The sequence below is a fragment of the Cryptomeria japonica genome, unplaced genomic scaffold (assembly GCF_030272615.1).
Source record: "Cryptomeria japonica unplaced genomic scaffold, Sugi_1.0 HiC_scaffold_16, whole genome shotgun sequence".
Classification (NCBI taxonomy): Eukaryota; Viridiplantae; Streptophyta; class Pinopsida; order Cupressales; family Cupressaceae; genus Cryptomeria; species Cryptomeria japonica.
Window position 1 is genome coordinate 308,208 of NW_026728838.1, and position 19,320 is coordinate 327,527.

Sequence of the window (19,320 nt, forward strand, 5' to 3'; positions counted from 1 at the left end):
TTGTAATTTGCACTTTGTTAGATAATAGAATAAAAAAAACATTTGTTTCTCTTGAATGTAGTCCATATTAAATAAACCACATTAAATCTATGTTATAAATTATTATTTTTAATATTTTATTCTACATTATTATTGATATTATTTATTTCTCTAATTTTCGATGGGCAAAACTATCATCTATAGAAGATACAAATGGAAGTCTATATATACTAGAAATATCTTTCCTTACCATTGGATGGAAAATAAAAGAATGGTGAAGAATACAGTCCATGAAATATTTTTGTATTTCTGACAGCAATAATTAGTTCCATCTAAAATAGGAAATTTTCATTCTAATTAAGACATTGATTAACAAACTATAAAAATACGCGGACGTTCCTTGGATTTTTTTTGAGATTTTTCTGCCACAGAATTCGGCAGATCTAGAGTTTCAGACTGCAAGTTACATAACTGTAGGCAAAAAATATTCCAATAATTTTATTCAATGCTCCGTGAGCTGTATTCAACGGTTGATTATACTGAAATTCAAAGGTACCCATCGAAGAAATCTTGGACTGTAGTGTAGAGAATCTCTGGATAAAGCTCACAAACTTCCACGTCTTTGGGCTCTTCCATTTTAAAATTGTATTGACACCCATTAATGAAGATGTCATGTGTCAGGGAAGCCACTATGCTCTCTGGAATATTGTTGGCTGCACAGAGAAAAATCGATATTAAATTATTTAATAAATGTCCAATCCAAGTTTGTCGTTGATTAGCTTTTTATTTCTGAACAATTCGTTTTTCCACTGCGCATATAATTAACTCATTTAACATTAATTAAATAATATATAGACTATGCTGCATCGTAATATATACCTTTGGCTAAGTCCAAGAGATCTTGTTCTGAGATACAAACCCGAGGAAGAGTTTTTCCAATCTTCTTCTCCCAAATTGCTGCAAGCTCATTCAGTGTGAGAAAATTCTTGGGTGGTCTGAAATGCACAATTTTGTTAACAGTCCGGACATCCTCCACAGCCTTTATGGTGTACTTCCCAATGTCTTCCCCAGTCACAAAGTATGCTGTTATTAGCAACCCATAAATCAATACAATCAGAAACTAGTAGTATTAGATTTCGGATCAGAGTGCATCATTCTCTAATATAATATTATATAACATATTACCCTTGATGTTTCCATCTCCATAGATTTCAAACTGGTCTTGGGGAGGAGGAAGCTCAGAGGGATGGGTATGATAAAAGTAAGGCCAGCCAGCAATGGAATTGCAGCAGATGTAAGTGTATGGAATGTTGGCTGCCTCTACTGCCCTCCTAATAAGTCTCTTTTCTTTGTAAAAGCTTAGCCCCGGCTCCACTGGATTGTCTCTGTCTATATCATGCCCAAATTCTGAAGGAAGAAACCTCTGCATCAAATTTGCTCAACCATTCTTGGGTCAGTTACAACTTAGAAGCATTAAAAAGAAATAATGTTTGGGTTCTATGACCTGACCTTAACCGTGCCAATTTCTTTAATGGCGTCTACAATGTTGAGCTGATCTGTAAGTTGAGCGCCACCTACATTAGAAATGACAACATCGATGCCTTGCATGGCCTTTACCATTGAATTGTGATCGTTTAAATCTCCGTGCAAAATACCCATTATAAGACAATGTATGTTTATAAGTCCCATTACAAATTCCATAAGACCCATTACAGCACACAGTGTACTTTAATAAGTCCCATTACAGCACACAGAGACGTTAATAATACTCATTTCAAAATGTGCAAGACCCGTTACAACACACATTTACAATTATAAGAGAGCTATTAGTCCCAGCCAAATTAGACCCATTAATATGGAGAGTGACTGAACAACCCTTCCTAACATAATTTTTAAATGCCCAACTTGACAACAAGACAGTCAAACATGATTAGTTGTAAGCTGGTCGCTCTATAACTATAAGGCAAGCACCTGCAATAATAATTACCATGGACAAACCAGCAAAGCTTAATTATATATTCTAAACTCATATAATCAATCAAAACAATCTATAGTCTCTATGAAAACAATTTCAAAACAATTACACACGTTACTACTGTTTCTTACATATCACTCTGGCCAAGACTACAAAAATCATCTCTCTAAGACAAAATTTCTGACATACATAGACAATGATAACACCAGAATCTTTCAATTCATGAAGGCACTTTTCTTTGGCAGCATCAAATGCAGTCGTGGGTCTTAGAAGAGCATAAGTAGGATGGCCTGCAGCTACAGCTGCAAGAGCAACAAAGCGACCAATATAACCAGTGGCTCCAATCACTAGTATTTTACTAGTACTAACACTTTTCTCTTCATTCATAATATGGTCATATGAGGCCATGGTTGATACCGAATTTTCCTCCAATATTTGAGTATGAAGGCAGAGATCGAAAGAATGAGGGAATGCGGCAGCATTTGCAGACATTTTTATTTCTAGAAAATTTGAGGCCATGGCTGATACTTAGGAATTTGGAGGAAATACGTTGGTGTCGGCAGAGCAGGCAAACGCGCAACATATGTATAGTAGATTGCTCCAAGAGAATTTCTCAATATTTTACCTATCATGATGTAGACGACCTGAATGTAACGCACATGGAGGATTTGTTCCAAGAGAATTTCTCAATATTTTTCCTATCATGATGTAGACGACCTGAATGTAACGCACATGGAGGATTTGTTCCAAGAGAATTTCTCAATATTTTTCCTATCATGATGTAGACGACCTGAATGTAACGCACATGGAGGATTTGTTCCAAGAGAATTTCTCAATATTTTTCCTATCATGATGTGCACGACCTAAATGTAACGCACATGGACGATTTGCTGTAGATCGGCAGGTAGATTCACCTTTTTCACAATAATAAAATAAAAGAGTATTAAATGTTCATGGTGGTTTCAGCAGTGCCCATCAAAAGATAGACTTCAAATATTTTTCACTTTTTTTACAATAGAAATTGAGAATGTGATGGAGATCTCTTACTTCATCTTAGTTTTCCTTCTTTGGAATAAATTGGAATAAAATGTTTGGGTGATATTATATATCTTAGGAAATCATTACGGTGAATGAATCCATAAAATAAACGATTTGGTTCCCTATTGGTAATCATGGAATCAGGGTCACAACATATTTCAATATTGTGTATACTTTTTAATTCGAGATGGTTATTGAGCTATCATTATAGTTGTATTAATATATTATTTTAATAAAGGTTGCATATTTTCTGTATTTTTTAATTTTTGGAGATGTTTATTGAAGTATTATTATAGTTAATATTCTTAAATTATTTAAAGGTTGTATAACTAGTAATTGCATTTTGGTGTGTAATGGTTATGTCAAAAAGGTGTGGAAGTGAGAGTGAATGGTTAATAACTTTATTGATAATTTGATTTACAGCTAACATGTTTAAATAAGGGTGTCATGTACCAGTTTGAAATATATGATGCTTATAACTGTCTAGCTACAACCTGCAATGTAATATAATCAATTTACACTAACAACCCACCTTATTACATTGGTCCTAAAAAAATCGAATTCACCTCGCCCTAGGGACATTAAGGCTTACACAACAAAACTGGCTAAATGCATAATATGAATACATAATTTTTAAGATCTTTTCCTAAAGAAGCATACCTGAACCAGGAAGGGCTCCATCAAGCTATCTTTTAACCCTTGGAAAGGTGTAGCTTTGAGCTATGTTCTTAAGCTCCTAGTCTCGAACTCTTGAATCACAATGTTTTGAATTATTCGACGATAATCCCTAAGAGATACGACATATCCATAAGAGATACGAAAGATCTCTATCATTGTGTAATGACCGCAAAAGGGTGTGAACTTTGTAAAACTCACAAAACAATGTAACACATTCATAAATTTAAGCTTGAATTATATGGGACACAATAATAGCAATATTTTATCTTGAACTCTTGTCTAATTTAACAATACATGTGATGCAAAAACTATCCAATTCAATCAAGAAATTAATCATTAGGATCCAAGAGCATATGGAAGAATGACATTACAATGCCTTTTAAAATCAATTTGTCTATTGTATTACAAGCCTTATAAAACTCATAAAACAATGCAACTCGCCCATTTATTCAAACACTGGCAATGTAGATTCACAATAGTGTTAAAATTTTATTTCTTGAATATTTGTGTGATGCACTAGTATGCAATGCATAAAGTATCTAATTTAATTACAAAATTAATCACTTGGATCTGAAATAATTTCAATGAACATTGTTGCAATATGTTAAAGAATTAGTTTGTATATTATTGTGCAAGCCTATGAAACTCACAAACTAATACAATGCATTCATTAATTTAAACATTGGTAATATGTGGCTCATAATAGTTCTTAAAATTTCTCTAAGGACCTTGTAAGTCATAACAATGCATAAACTAGTAAATTCACTTGGAAAATTGATCATCTAGATTCAAGAGCATTAGTAAGAGAAGATTTAAATTTGAGATTTGACATAGAATTAAGATTGCATATATGTAATAGAGTTGATATCTTCATGTTACTTGCACTAGGATTGTTCCCTACAATATAGTCCTAGATTACAACAGATCATATTGATGTGATTTTTATTTATGTAACCTTTTGTAATGTGCTTTTGCATGTCTTATAAATAAATCAAACTTCAAAATAAAAATAATTCTTATTGTTTACACAACATGCATTAGTTACATGAGTCGGGGACCCTCGTTTTAAACTGACATGGTCTACAGTTTAATTTTTATATTTATATAGGCTGCCCATTTCTATTCTAAGTATAATTAAAGATGTTTATTTATTTTTTTTTCTTTTTTTTTAAATAAAATTTTGGTTTGGTTTACTCCAAGGCCCTATTGATGCATTTTGTTTAAGATCCTCATATCCTTTCTTTGTCGAATTAATTTTTTTTTTCCATATATAATATCCAAATTAAGATTTCTTGTCTATATATATATACTAGTTTTAGGTGAAGACATGTTTGTTAAGTACCTCTTGTCTAGATCTCACAATTTACTTATTCATTGGACCAATAGTTTTATGAAGAAAATGCATATGAATAGCCTTATAATAATTTAAACAATAATTTAAATGTACTAACCATTAGGAACTTTTTTCATTTGAGTTGTGACAAAGTCATGTGTTATGTTTAGCCATGTTAGTATGTTGTTGATTAAGAAAAACTAGTACGTTAGACAATGATAATGATTACATCCACTTGGAGCCAAAATTATTTCATGTTTTGTTTCATTAATTTTGTCCTATATCAATATGACATTAACCAAATAATGGCTCAAGTAAAAATTTTGAACAACGCTCATGGAATCCATTAAGTAGGTGTCATAAAATGATCAAAAAGATTTCAATTGGTCCACCAAATAGCAAACACTTAAAGTCAATAGTATTATAAAAGAAAATAATTTTTTTGTAATCTAGCCTAGTTAACTGAGTGCACTCATAACCATAAAGAAACACTCGGTGAATAAAATTATTTAGTTTGAATTTTTTAGGGTTATTTTATGCTGCAGGAGAATCCTCGATTCACAACAATCTTGAATAAACAAAAAAAAAACATTTTCCTTTCTATTTTGTTTTTTGTTTGCAGTTTCAGTTTTCCTTTCTGTGTCTTGATTTTGGCTCACCAGATCCTATGGAGTTGGATTCTACTTGAAGAATTGACATCTTTCTTGCTTTCAAATCACATCTCATTTAGATAACTTTTTGACAAGATATCGCCACCAGTTTCCATAATAGTTTCTTGTAACTGGTTGTTCCTTTGTTACCGGTTGCCTGAGACCTATTTTGGTGATCTATTAAAACCCATTCTGAAGCTTGTGAAGCCTTGAGCGTTGATATTGATGTTTCTTGGTGTGTGGTCGACCTTCTATGTTTCTTCCTTTGGATTTTTTGGAGCAATCTCTTGGCAGAGGCCAACCTTGTTCATTTTACATGTTAGGTCTTCTTCTTCAGGTTTTGAATTTTTTTGGGTTGACTAGATCCTTTGGGTTATTACTGGTTGGATGTAATCAGGTTTCATGCAATAAAAACTATCTTTCTTCATTTCCTCCATCATATCTATGTGTTTTCGTTGTGTTTACTCTTGTTGATTGGTCCAGACTGATCTCCTTGAGGTCCCTCCTCACTGGTGACTGCTTCAAATGGTATCAGAGCTAGTTTGTGAACCTGTTGTTGGACATGGTGTTGTTTGTGCACGGGTTGGTTGGAGAGAAGATTGAGGCAACTTATGGACTTGTTTAGATCGTCGAATGTGAGGCAGAGCAAGGTTTGTAGGTAGATTGTTGGTCCTAGATCTTGAGCTTGAGGTAGTTAGTGGGCGGAGACTTGAATCAATCGTCGAGTGAGGTAGGTCATAGTTTGGACTGGTAGATCGCTGAGGAGAGGCAGTCGGAAGTTGTAGTTAGATCATCGAACCCCTAAGGCAGTTGCAAGTACCTTTTGATAGATTACTCACTTTTCAATTAACCTCGAGAGTCTGATGCACCACCAGTGTAGTTCTTACCGATTGAGCAGTTTTCAGTGGAATTGTTTGAGATCATGGCATTTCTTTATGTTTGAGTTTTTAGCGTTGTGGTTTTGGGTTTATTCCCTTGTGCTCATGATGTTTTCCGTGTTCAAGTTTCATAGCATTTGGATTTGTTTCAGGTGAGATATGGATTCTAGTATTGGCCTGATTGATATGTGCTTAGAGATTAGCCCAAAAATGTGTTGAGAAAAGTTGGATCGGGTTGCGGTTGATCTCTATGACTTGCAGATCATTGGAGATGTCTCTTTGGGCCTTGGCCGGTATTCCCAAAGTTCCACACATCATTTTATGATTTGGAGATTGTTCTTAGCGATTTGAGCTGTCATGTTACCATTGCACGTTTCATGAACCAGTTGGTCTTTGGGCCGACTTGATCAATTTATTATTATTATGGATGGTATAAAGTGTGGTTGGTGAATCATTTGAATATAGAGAATTTAGAAGATAGAAGACTTTGTTTTGAGATCATGCGAAGTTGTAGATCCAGTAGGATTCTGATCCAGTTGGGCTGAGGCCAGAAGGTTGAGGTCCAGATCAGGATAGAATCAACAGACTGTTCCTGAAAGCTGACCTATTCTGTGGATGATCTGGATCTTATAATTGTGGTGTAAGCATTAATTGTATCCTCGAATGTGATCCAACATGTGGCATGTGTAATTCTTCAAACTATTATAAGATTCATTCATATTGTTTACCGATTATGTGTTCGTTGTTGTTACCAGTTGTTCTTTCTACTATTTCTGGTATTTTATGGAACCATTGGGATCTTGGAGAACTGTTGATGATAACAAGAGCTTTGTGTCATACCAGAGAAGATGAAGAACCCATTCAAGACCAGATGTAAGGTACTCGGTAAGTGTTGTAAAGTTGTTATTGATAGTGGTAGTTCAAATAATCTTGTTTCAGAAGAGATGGTGAATAAGTTGAAATTGAAGAGATTGAAACACCCTAAGCCTTATCAAATAGAATGGATTCAAGATGAACATAAGTTGTTAGTAAGTGAACAGTGCTTGGTAAAATTGAAAATTGGGAATCATCATGATGAAGTTTTGTGTGATATTATGCCTATGGATATTTGTCATCTTTTGTTGGGAAGACATTGGCAGTTTGATAGATAGACAATAAATGATGAGAGGAAGAATACATAAACTATTGTGGCCAATGGGATGAAGCAAACCTTGTTACCTTTGGAGGAACCTTTGAAGGGTGAAGTCTGTACAAATGCCAGAATCTATTTAGTAGATGGAAGGAAATTCATGGATGGACTGAGACATGAGAATGTGTGTTTTTCTTTAATTCCTAAGAAGAATGAGAGACTGGACCTGGAAGGAGAACACCCAAAAAAGATAAGATATTTGCTGACAGAATACGAGGACATCATTTCAGATAATGTACCTCATGAATTGTCACCTCTTAGAAGTATTAGTCAAAGCATGGACTTGGTTCCTGGAGCTAGTTTTCCTAACAAAACTACACATCGGTTGACACAAACAGAGAATGGAGAATTGAATAGACAAGTGCATGAGCTATTGAAAAAAGGTTTGATTAGGGAGAGTCTAAGACCTTGTGTAGTACTAGCAATATTAGCACCTACGAATAATGGAGAATGGAGGATGTGTACCGATTCAAGAGTAATAAACAAGATCACAGTGAAATATCGGTTTTCTTTGCCTGGGATGGATGACATAATGGACTATTTGAGTGGACAAAAATACTTTACAAAGATAGAGTTGAAGAATAAATATCATCAAATCAAGATAAGAGAAGGTGATGAGTGGAAGATAGCATTTAAGACAAATGAAGGAGTATATGAATGGTTGGTGATGCCTTTTGGATTGACTAATGCACCGAGCACTTTCATGAGGCTGATGAAAGAGGTATTAAATAAATTCTTGGGTAAGTTTGTTATTATGTATTTGGATGACATTCTTATTTTCAGTAGAACAAACAAGGAGCATTTGTTGCAATTAAGACAAGTTTTACAGAGGTTGAGAGAAGAAAAGTTGTTGATCAATATCAAGAAGTGTACTTTCATGAGGGATGAGTTAGTCTATTTAGGATTTGTGATATCTGAGGATGGTTTGAAGATAGACCCTGAGAAAGTGAAAGCCATTGTTGAGTGGCCTACATGGGAAAGCATTGGAGATGTAAGATCATTTCATGGATTGGATAGTTTTTATTGGAAGTTTATCAAAAAATTTAGTTCAGTTTGTAACCCTATGACTAAGATCATGAGAGGAGATTGGAAGGAATTAAATTGGACCACCAGAGCAAACAAAAGTTTTGAATTGTTGAAGCAGAAAGTGGCTAAGTAGCCAGTGTTAGCTTTACTAGATTTCAATAAGGTATTCCAAGTGGATTTTGATGCAAGTGGAACAACAATAGGAGCATTTTTGAGTCAAGAAGGGAGAGCAGTAGCATATTTCATTGAGAAATTGAACTATGCCTGGAAGAGATATTCAGTGTATGATCAGGAATTTTATGCTATAGTTCAAGCCTTGAAGAAATGGAGACACTACTTGTTGCCTAAGGAGTTTGTGTTGTATATAGATCATCAATATTTACAGTATTTGAACACTCAAAGTAAGTTGAATTAGAGACATATGAGATGGGTCAAATTCTTGTAGAATTACACCTTTGTGTTGAAGCTTAGAAGTGGGAAATCTAACAAAGTTGCTGATGCATTGAGTAGGGGAAGGAATTTGTTGACAGAAATGAGAGTGATAGTATTAGGTTTTGAAGATTTGAAGACCTTGTATGATGAAGACCTGGATTTTGCAGAACCTTGGAAAGCATGTAGAGAACCAGTTATGGTTGATAGGAGAAAATGGTTGGCTTATTTCATTCAGGATGGGATGTTATTCAGGGGAGTTCAGTTATGCATACCTAAGATTTCCATGAGAGAGAACCTAATCAAAGAGAAATACAATGGAGGTTTAGCTGGACATTTTGGCATTGACAAAACAGTTGCATTGGTGAGTGAGCAGTACTTTTGGCCCCAGATTCATAATGATGTTAAGAGATATGTGTAAAGTTGTAGAGTTTATCAAGTTGCAAAAGGTAGTAGATAGAATGTGGGATTGTATAAACCTTTGATAGTACTGGTAAGACCTTGGGAGGATATAAGCATGAATTTTATACTTGGATTGCCTGAGACACCGAGAGGGAATGATTATATATTTGTGGTTGTGGATAGATTTTTGAAGATGGCTTATTTCTTACCTTGTAAGAAGACATCAGATGCATTGCACGTAGCAGACCTATTTTTCAAGGAAGTGGTGAGATTGCATGGATTACCTAAGAGAATAGTTTTAGATAGAGACACTAAGTTTGTTGGCTATTTTTGGAGAGCACTTTGGAAGAAGATGAAGACAGATTTGAAGTTCAGTTCTACTTTTCATCCACATACTGATGGACAAATAGAAGTAGTTAGCCGAAGTTTGGGAAATTTGTTGATATGTTTAGTGGGAGATAAAACCGGAAGTTGGGATTTGATCCTTGCACAAGCAGAGTTTGCCTATAACAATTCAGTGAATAGAAGTACCGGAAAAACACCTTTTGAGATTGTTACCAGAGTGCATCTTAGAGGAATATTAGAATTGAGAAACATTAGCAGTGAAGACCAGAAGATTTTAGAAGAAAAATATTTTGCAGATCACATGGCAACATTGCATATTCAGGTTAAATAGCATTTGGAAGACAAGAACATGAAATATAAGGAGAAGGCAGATGAGAAGAGGAGACATAAGGAATTTGAAGTTGGCGATGAAGTGATGGTATACTTGAGAAAAGAGAGATTCCTGATTGGAACTTATAATAAGTTTTAGATGAAGAAGTTTGGACCCTGTAAGATTTTGAGAAAGTTCAGTTCTGGAAATTCATATGAAGTGGAGCTACCAGATAGTCTAAGTATTTCACCTATATTCAACATTGCAGATCTTCAGGAGTACCATGAACTAGAATTCAATGAGGATAGTGTTGCAGACTTGGAGAAATAATTACCCCAGAAGGAACCAAATTGGATTGAAGAGATTTTGGACAGTAGGATTGGGCATAGTACCCAAAATAGTTTGTACAAAGAATAACTTGTGAAGTGGAAGAGAATACCAGTTGAAGATTCATTTTGGATTTCTCAAACAAAGGTATACCGTCTTGGATTCCCTCTGACCCCAACAAAGTGAGAGGCTCAATTTTTCATTAACCCTGGGGATGTCTAATGCAGGAGCAATCTCGGTTCACAACAATCTTGCATCAACCAAAAAAAAACATTTTCCTTTATCTTTTGTTTTCTATTTACAATTTCACTTTTCCTTTATGTGTGTCCCGATTTTGTCTCACTGGATCCTATGGAGTTGGATTATACTTGAAGACTTGATCATCTTTCTTTCTTTCAAACCGCATCTCATTTGGATCACTTTTCAGCAAGATATCGCTACCAGTTTCCATGACATTTTCTCGTTATCGGTTTCCTGAGACCTATTCTGGTGATGTACCGAAACCCATTTAGAATCTTGTGGAGCCTTGAGCATTGGTCTCGATGTTTCTTGGCATGTGGCCGACCTTCTATGTTTCTTCCTTTGGATTTTTTGGAGGAATCTATTGGCAGAGGCCGATCTTGTTCATTTTGCACATTAGGTCTTGTTCTTCAAGTTTTGATCCTTTTTGGCCCGAATGGATCCTTTGGATATATATATATATATATATATATATTTGTAATCTTGCTGTATAACGTAATAAATTAGAATCAATCAGAGTATCAGATAGATAGACTATGCCTAGAAGATAGATCTTTCGATTCAAGGTCCTAGTTGTGACCTATTCTACCAAGCCTGTGTGCTAGTATGTTGTAACCCGGTTGTTACCAGTTGGATGTAATAAGGTTTTATGCAATAAAAACTATCTGTATTGCATTGCCTACATCATATCTATGTGTTTCTGTTGTGTTTACTCTTGCTAGCCAGTTTGGACTGATCTCCTTAAGGTCCCTCCTCACCGGTGGCTGCTTCATTTTCATAGATTTGAAAATTAATACATTGGTATCTTATATTTATTATATTTTCAAATAAGAAAAACAAAAAGATTTTCAAATAATAATTGATAAATTTTAAAAAATAAAAATTATATACTTTAAAAAAAATAATTCTAACTTTGGATAACATTGAAAGGAGGGTTTCTAGGTCCTTTAAATTGTGTTTTTTGTGGCAATAATGAAAAAAATGTTCATTTTTCTTAAGTATCTCTTCTCTTTGATTAATTAAAGGTATTAGGGGTAATGATGGGATTGACCTATTATTCATCTTTTACTTTTAACTAAATTTTGAATGATTTTTTGTCACCCTCTAACATCATATTATTTCCTTGTGGTTTTCTAGGATATTAGTCCTATTTTTATTCCTTAACAGATTAGTTAGAGAGGAAGCATGAAGTCTTTTAGATTTTCATTAATGTATTCTTGAATAGGTTAGGTTAAGATTATGGATGTGCTCAAAAAAACTATTTAGGTGTTAAATATTTTTTTGGGGGGTCTTATCTTCTTCCAACTCTCTTCTTTCAAATTGTCTAATGCTTTCAAATCTTAATGTTTTACCTAGCTTTAAATCTTAGTCTTTCGAGAAGGTGAATAGGTGTGGTAAGTGGTGCTCTCTCGATTCTATATTTTTTAAAATTAGTACTAATAGGTCTTTGGTGCCCTTTCTATTTATTTTATGTTATGGCCAATGGTTCAAATAATTTCATGAAAGTTAGATCTATTTTGGTGACTCTTGGAAGGCTTGTGAATTGGGTTGGACGAAGGTTATTTATGAATCTAATTCCTTGATATTTATTTTCCTTTTGAATAAAAAGGGTTCTCATGACCAAGATGATTTTTTCTTTAGTGGACCAGATTCTTCATCTTTCCTTGAATTTTGAGGCTATCTCCTTTGCTCATATTCCTACAGAATAGAATATCGTAGCATGCCTTGCCCAGTGAGATTGAGAGAAAAAATGTCATTGATATGTTTCTAACTTATGGTTGTGCTTTCTAATAAATACTTTCATCTCTTTCAACTTATTCATAGTGACCAAATTGTAAAGGAATACATACTTTCTCTCTTTCTTTAGTTATGTTAATTTGATGTATTCTATATTCTATATAGGATTAAAGATAGAAGTAAATGTTCCAGAGTTTTCCCTATTCTTTCTTTAGTAATGACTCTTACCATTTAAAATATCATAGTTGTAAAATGTAATATGGTTCTATTAAATTAACATAATTATTTTTACCCTTACATAAAATATATTCAAATGAAAATGAAGTAAGAAATAAAGAAATTCTTAAATATAAATTAGAACTTTAGTGTCTAGGAAGTAAATATAATAATTTTAAAGTAAAATAAAATAACTCTTGAATAATTAAAATATATCGATGTAAATAATATATTTTACATAACTAATTTATTAGTGAGTCCTATTCACATGTTAGGTTAACTTAGGTCCTAGGTGTCTTTCTAGATGTCTTAATTGTCAATGAGATGTTATCTCATTTACTTCTTGTATCCTAGGACATTTAGTATTTGTTTGAATTATTTGTCTCATGTTAAATGATTAAGGCACATGTCAACATTTGTTTTAACATAAAATCTTGCACCTAGAAAACCCATGTTAGCTTGTGGATGAGCTAGAGTTTGATATATGATAAGCATATCTCCACCAATTCAATTCATAATAGTACTTTGAAAAAACTTCATCATATTAATTGTTAATTTGTAGGGCCTCTAGTGGAATCACTTATCCTTGAATTCTTGGGAGAATTTCCTAATAAAGTAACTATTTATTATTTCTCTTGTAAATTCTTTCCTAATTTTGAGTGATACAAAGAAACACTATGTATAACCTTTTATTTTTTGAGTTTGTGTGTTAATCTTAGTAGTATTGGGCTTCATATCCTTGCATCTCCCAATTTTTTTGGACCTTTTTGAGAAAACCCTTTTATCTCCTATTTCCTAGTGTATGTCACCACTACACTTCCACCTTAGACACTTGAACTAGTTGTGAATCTATAAAAAACCCTAATTTGTAAATTGCATCTATCCTTCCATAAGAAATATTCAAGTTATTATGTGTTTTAGTACTCTACCAATGAATCGATTTCATAAACTTTCAAGCACTACTTATAGTTTGAAATTGTACCTAGATCTATAGTCTACGCGCAAATCTCTAATCATAGAATATTAAAGCCTCTATAGATATCATTTAAAAATATTAGTTATTGTTATAGTTATAAAGTTTTGTCTGCCTTCCTTTCAATATAAACATATGTCCTCATTTTAGCTTTGTTTTAATATTTATATTAATAATGGCTTAAAACATTTATTTTATTATCATGTGAATATAAAATTTATCTAAGTTTTATTTTATATTCATATTGCTTTGTTGAACATCACACCATTAGACAAGATCTTGAAAGTGCATTAGGTAGTCACTCACCCACTAGTCCATGATGACCATAATAATGATACTATCTAACTCACTCAATGCCATTTACAATAAGGCAATCAATTCAATCCATTAATTGGATAAAGGGGATGAACTAAACTATTTGTTGCAATGTCACCAACAAAATGTCAAAATCTTTTGTATTCAAAAAAGATTACTTATATATTTGGTTGTGTATGATTATTGCTGAAATTGAAAATATTAAAAAATTACACACCATTAAGGTTGGCTAAACTATGACATACTCTAGTGCCAAGCTAAACTATGACATACTCTAGTGGCAGAGAGCTAAAATAAAATTATCATTTAATCAAATGAAATAAATTTTAGTAAATTTAATAAATTGTTTTAGCAATAGTAATATGTGGCTCTCCTATAAAAATTCAAAATCACACAATATATTCAAGATAAAATCATTATAATTAAATTAAAAAAAATACATCGATAAAATTCAAAAACATAACAATAAAAGTCAAAGCAGTAATCTCACATGTGTAAATTCTTATTCAAATTATTTAACAAAGACTTATAATATGCATACAGAAAATGTGATAAAATAAACTCTTTAACAAGGTTCAATAAACATTTCCTATAATACATATAGGAAATCCTTACAGATTAAATTATTCGAACCAAAGCAAAAACTATGAGCACCAAGTTATAGATATAGAGACAAAGAAATGAAGCGTTAAGGATAAATATTCAATAAACAAGATGATTATGGAAGTTGAAGTGAGTTTGGAGTTTTCTCTTATGTCGTGGCTGCCTCCTGTACACTCAGAAATGTGTCAGGCCAAAGACAGGCAGCCTGTCACTTTCTGCTGCTGTGTCCTACTTCTCAACCACACATCTTTCGAGGATCTTCTTTTTTTGGGGATACGGGGCCGGTGAAACCTTACGAGAACGGAATCCTTCGAGAGGTCAGGTTAAGTGGGCCCCACATGATCCGGCCACCCAAGCAGTCAATGCTTCGAGTGTGCCGGTTAAGCCGGGCCGTTAGGGTTAGGGACCCTTCTCCAATTTCCACGTAAACAAGATCTCCTCCTCTAGACGCAAGGTATAGTGATAGTAGTAATTTTGATAGTCCTCCTTGCCTAGCATATCTGTATAATGAATGTTATGTACAAGTCCTTGATAGTTATCGAACTTGTATACTTTAGTTTCCTAATATATAGGCCCTGCATGACCACATATAGTAGATAGTTTTAACAATGAGATACATTGATTTTGTATGCTTTTGAAGGACCTAAGTTGTTAAGCTAAAAATAAATGAACAAGTTTATGAATGCATTACGATAGTGATCTTGTTTGGTCTACAAAATTTCTTTGTTTTGTGACCCTATGTGGTCTACTATAGGATAGTAACCGACATAAATGGTCAAGAAATATGTGGTCTGTTTTTAATGTTTTGATAAACTATATCTAATAAAAAAATTTATCCACAGTAATATAATATCTATCATGTACCCTACACTGTCCTATGATGATATCCATAGATATAACTTACATTTCTAACTAAGGACTACTAGTGGTTAGAGTAAAACTATTTGATAAATTCGATCCCTTTTATTCTTTTGGTGAATCGTGTATTCTTTAATATTCTTATGAACATCCTCAAGAACTTTCCACAAAAACATTTCATAGTTTGTTATATAAATGTTATAATATTCTTGATGACCAACTAAAGGTGTGACATAAAAAGGCCTCAAAAGATATTGTTTTTTATAATGGATGAGTCTCTCAACTACTATATAACTATCATATTTCACCACATCATCGTGAATACTATAGGTAACTGTGTTTGTAGCATATTTCAGGTATGATATAAATGAACATAGAGTATAATACCTATGAAGAGTATCAACCATAAAAAAATCTTTTCTTTCATATATTCTATGTAAAAATCATATTCATGTAGCTTACTTATCCTTTATTTGGAAATCAATTAATTGTTTTGCCTCAAAAAGAAATCCATTTATTCTAGATCATTTTTCTATAATAAATGAGCCACAATCTAGAGAAGTTGTCTAACCTTTTCCAATGTATTCATAATGACCAACATTTCTTTGTCATAAAAAAAGTATCCTCTTCATAAATCATGCGATTTTTTCTTTCAAATGATATGGGATGTAGCCTTCAAGTTACAATATCCCTAATACCTTATTCAACAATAAATGATAATAAAAAATTAGGAATTGGACATACAATACATTATCTTATTACTATTTTCATTTTATGACACACTTGGTCCATCAACAAGAGCTGGTCAACGATATATTCCATGTAATAGCATTGCACAAGTTGATCAAGGACAAAACCAATGGACTTGTGAAATGTTGAAGTGTCATCTTGTTAGGAGGTGACTTCCGGCCTTCCCCTTTGCATCTTGCCCTCGTACCTTGGAGTTCATTGGTCCCTTCTCCTTCCCTTTTCTTTCTTAAGAATTTCAAATTCTGGAGTCCGAGAAACCAATCACCCCTTCCATTTTAGGGAGAGGTACCTCGTCTCCCTAGACCTCAGAATCTTAGACTTATCTTCCATCTAGATTTTATAGTTTGGGGAACCGGTTTACCCTTTCCCTTTTGGGGAGAGGTATCCCATCTCCCTAAACCCAAGAATCTTAGACTTTCCTTCCTTTTGGATTTTGGAGTCTAAGAAACTCATTTACCCCTTCCCTTTTGGGGAAAGGTATCATGTCTCCCTGGGCCCAATAATCTCGAACTTCTCTTCCTTTCAAATTTCAAAGTCCAAGGAACCAATCTATACCTTCCCTTTTGGGGAGATGTACACCTTGTCTCCCCAGACCCTAGAATCAAAAACTTCCCTTCTTTCTGAATTTTGGAGTCCAATAAACTAGTCTACCCCTTCCCTTTTGGGGAGAGGTATCTCGTCTTCCCAAGAACCTGAAAGCTAGAGTCCTCCTTCTCCTCCCTCTCATTCCTCCAAACTTTGGGGTTCTCGACTCCTCTTCCCTTGCAACATTTTCCTGAAGGCTTGGCATTTGACCTCTAGTGACATCAACATTGCAAATGGCATGATCAACACTCAAGGCTCTTAATCTTCCACCATCTCTTGCGACTTGTCTAATTTCACTTATGGAGCTATAAGGGAACATTTAATGATTTTTGTAGGATTGCCATCAAGTGGAGTCCAAGGCCATTCTTGTTTATGGTTACTTGATGGCTTTCATATCAAGTTTGTACACTCTAACTTTGGAATGTCAATAAATATACCTTCTAGAAGTTTTTTTTCTTGCGATTGAATTGTTAGGGTATGGATGGGTGTCTCGCACGCACAACCATGTCAGATATATGCACTTCCCTACCTTCCCAAACTCACATTCGCTTATGCACACCAAGGTGAAGGTTTCCCCTCTTTAACAATTAGTCTCTACTCAACAACCAATCTGCTATATATAAGCTATTAAGCCTCATTTTAAAGGGTTCTCTCCCTATTGGCTTGAGCTACTCTCTTCTCTTTCACTTATCTTGAAGATTTGTATATTTTCTTGCATTTCTACAACTGTAAGTTTGGCCATTAGCTTGAGAATGAATTGAAATCATCATTATTGCCTCTCTTCAACTTATGCATGTTGTGTATGTTTTCTTACCTTCATTATAAGTGTATGTTTTGTGGCTTTCTCTCATGTATATGTTGTGTTAACTTGTTTTTTACTATTACTTGTGGGAAACCTTTCACCCCTTTTGACATTTATCAAATCATAACCTCCATACGTCTTTTTGGCATCATTCATGAAACTAATGTTTGTGCATCTCTAGGGTATTTTTATTGATTCTTTCTATCATTCTAGGGGGGAGAGGAACGTCTCTTATCTTGGTGCATCACCTCCTTTCTTTTTAGCATTTCCTTCTTTCTTTTTCTCTGCAAGTTGTTAGAATAGGTCTAGAAGTATAATTCAAAGTGTTGGGTTGGTTCAACACTTGCACCTTGATTGACAATGAAGCCAACCTCCTTTGGAGATTCAACACCCTTTGAGGAAGGTCCCACATTTTGGGGTTATTTCCATGTTTCACAAGGTTGTTGGGTTGGAAGCTCAACAAGGGTGCAAAATTTTGTGACAACAATTCCCTCTCTAAATTTTTTAAAATTTGAGTAAGTTTCATGCATTCAAAGTCTCCCTTAATTTTTAAATCTAGTAAAGGTGCAACAAACTCAAATAATTATTTCTCAAATCTTCTATAATAACCATACAATCTAAAGAATCTTTTCAACTATGTTAATATGATAGGATGTGACAAATATAGAATAGCTTGGATATTTTATGGATCCATATATAAAACTTTGACAATTACAATATATCTAAAATATAAAATTGAAAATTATTCCAAACTCACATTTGGACTCTTTGCAATAAAAGCACTATTCTAAAATGTTTAAAACTATGGTTTTGTGGTTCAATTTGTTTACTATAAACATAAAATCATTAAAGAAAAATAACAAAACATCTTTATTTCCTTTCATATACTCTTTGTCAAATAAGTATTCTTGTAACATATCCATTTTAGAGATTATTCAAATATCTTTGTATAAAAAAGAATTAATTATTATGAGTAATCTTTAAAAATAATCAGCCACAAACTAGATATTGCTAAAATGTTTCAAATACATGCATAATGACCAACATTTATTTGTCATAAACATAATATTCTCTTTCTAAAACTCAATTTTTTCCTTCAAAAGATATGGGAGATTCCCTTTGAGTCAGAGTAGACCAAGTACATTATTTTGATGCATCACAATCTACAAGAAATGGTAATAAAGAATGAAGAGTTGCAAGTATAAGGTGTAAGCTCATTACCTCTTTAAATGTTTCAAAATTTACTTTAGTCAATTTTATACATTCAAAGAATCTTTTATTTGTCAACTACATTAGAGGAACATCAACTTGATGTAAACCATTCACAAACCTCAAGTATAATAACTACATAACCAAAAGAATCCTCTTAACTATATTAATATGATAAGAGATGAGAGATATAGAATAGCTTGGTTCTTATATGGATCCATCAGTACACCTATGGCACTTATAATATGTCACAAAAATTAAAACGTTAGTAATCCAAGCCAACATTTGAATTATTTGGCATAAATATATTATTCCAAAATTCTCAATACATTATCCTAATACTTCAATTGTTCTTCACACGTTTTACTATAAATATAACATCATTAAAGAAAAATAACACGAGATTTTTATTTCCTTTCATATATAGTATGTAAAAATAATATGTTTGTATCTTATTCCTTTTTTTATGAATC

The 19,320-nt window shown here is 33.4% G+C and overlaps 1 protein-coding gene across 1 annotated transcript; it reads right to left on the bottom strand.

Annotated features, from left to right (window-relative positions):
• Positions 1–495: 495 nt before the first annotated feature.
• LOC131860852 (leucoanthocyanidin reductase-like) lies at positions 496–9,277 on the bottom strand (the record flags this gene model as incomplete). The annotated part of the gene is made up of 6 exons (XM_059214894.1): positions 496–692; positions 859–1,062; positions 1,165–1,402; positions 1,489–1,619; positions 2,140–2,312; positions 9,234–9,277. Coding segments are annotated over 6 exons (957 nt in total), but the record flags the coding sequence as incomplete, so codon positions are not given.
• Positions 9,278–19,320: the final 10,043 nt, after the last annotated feature.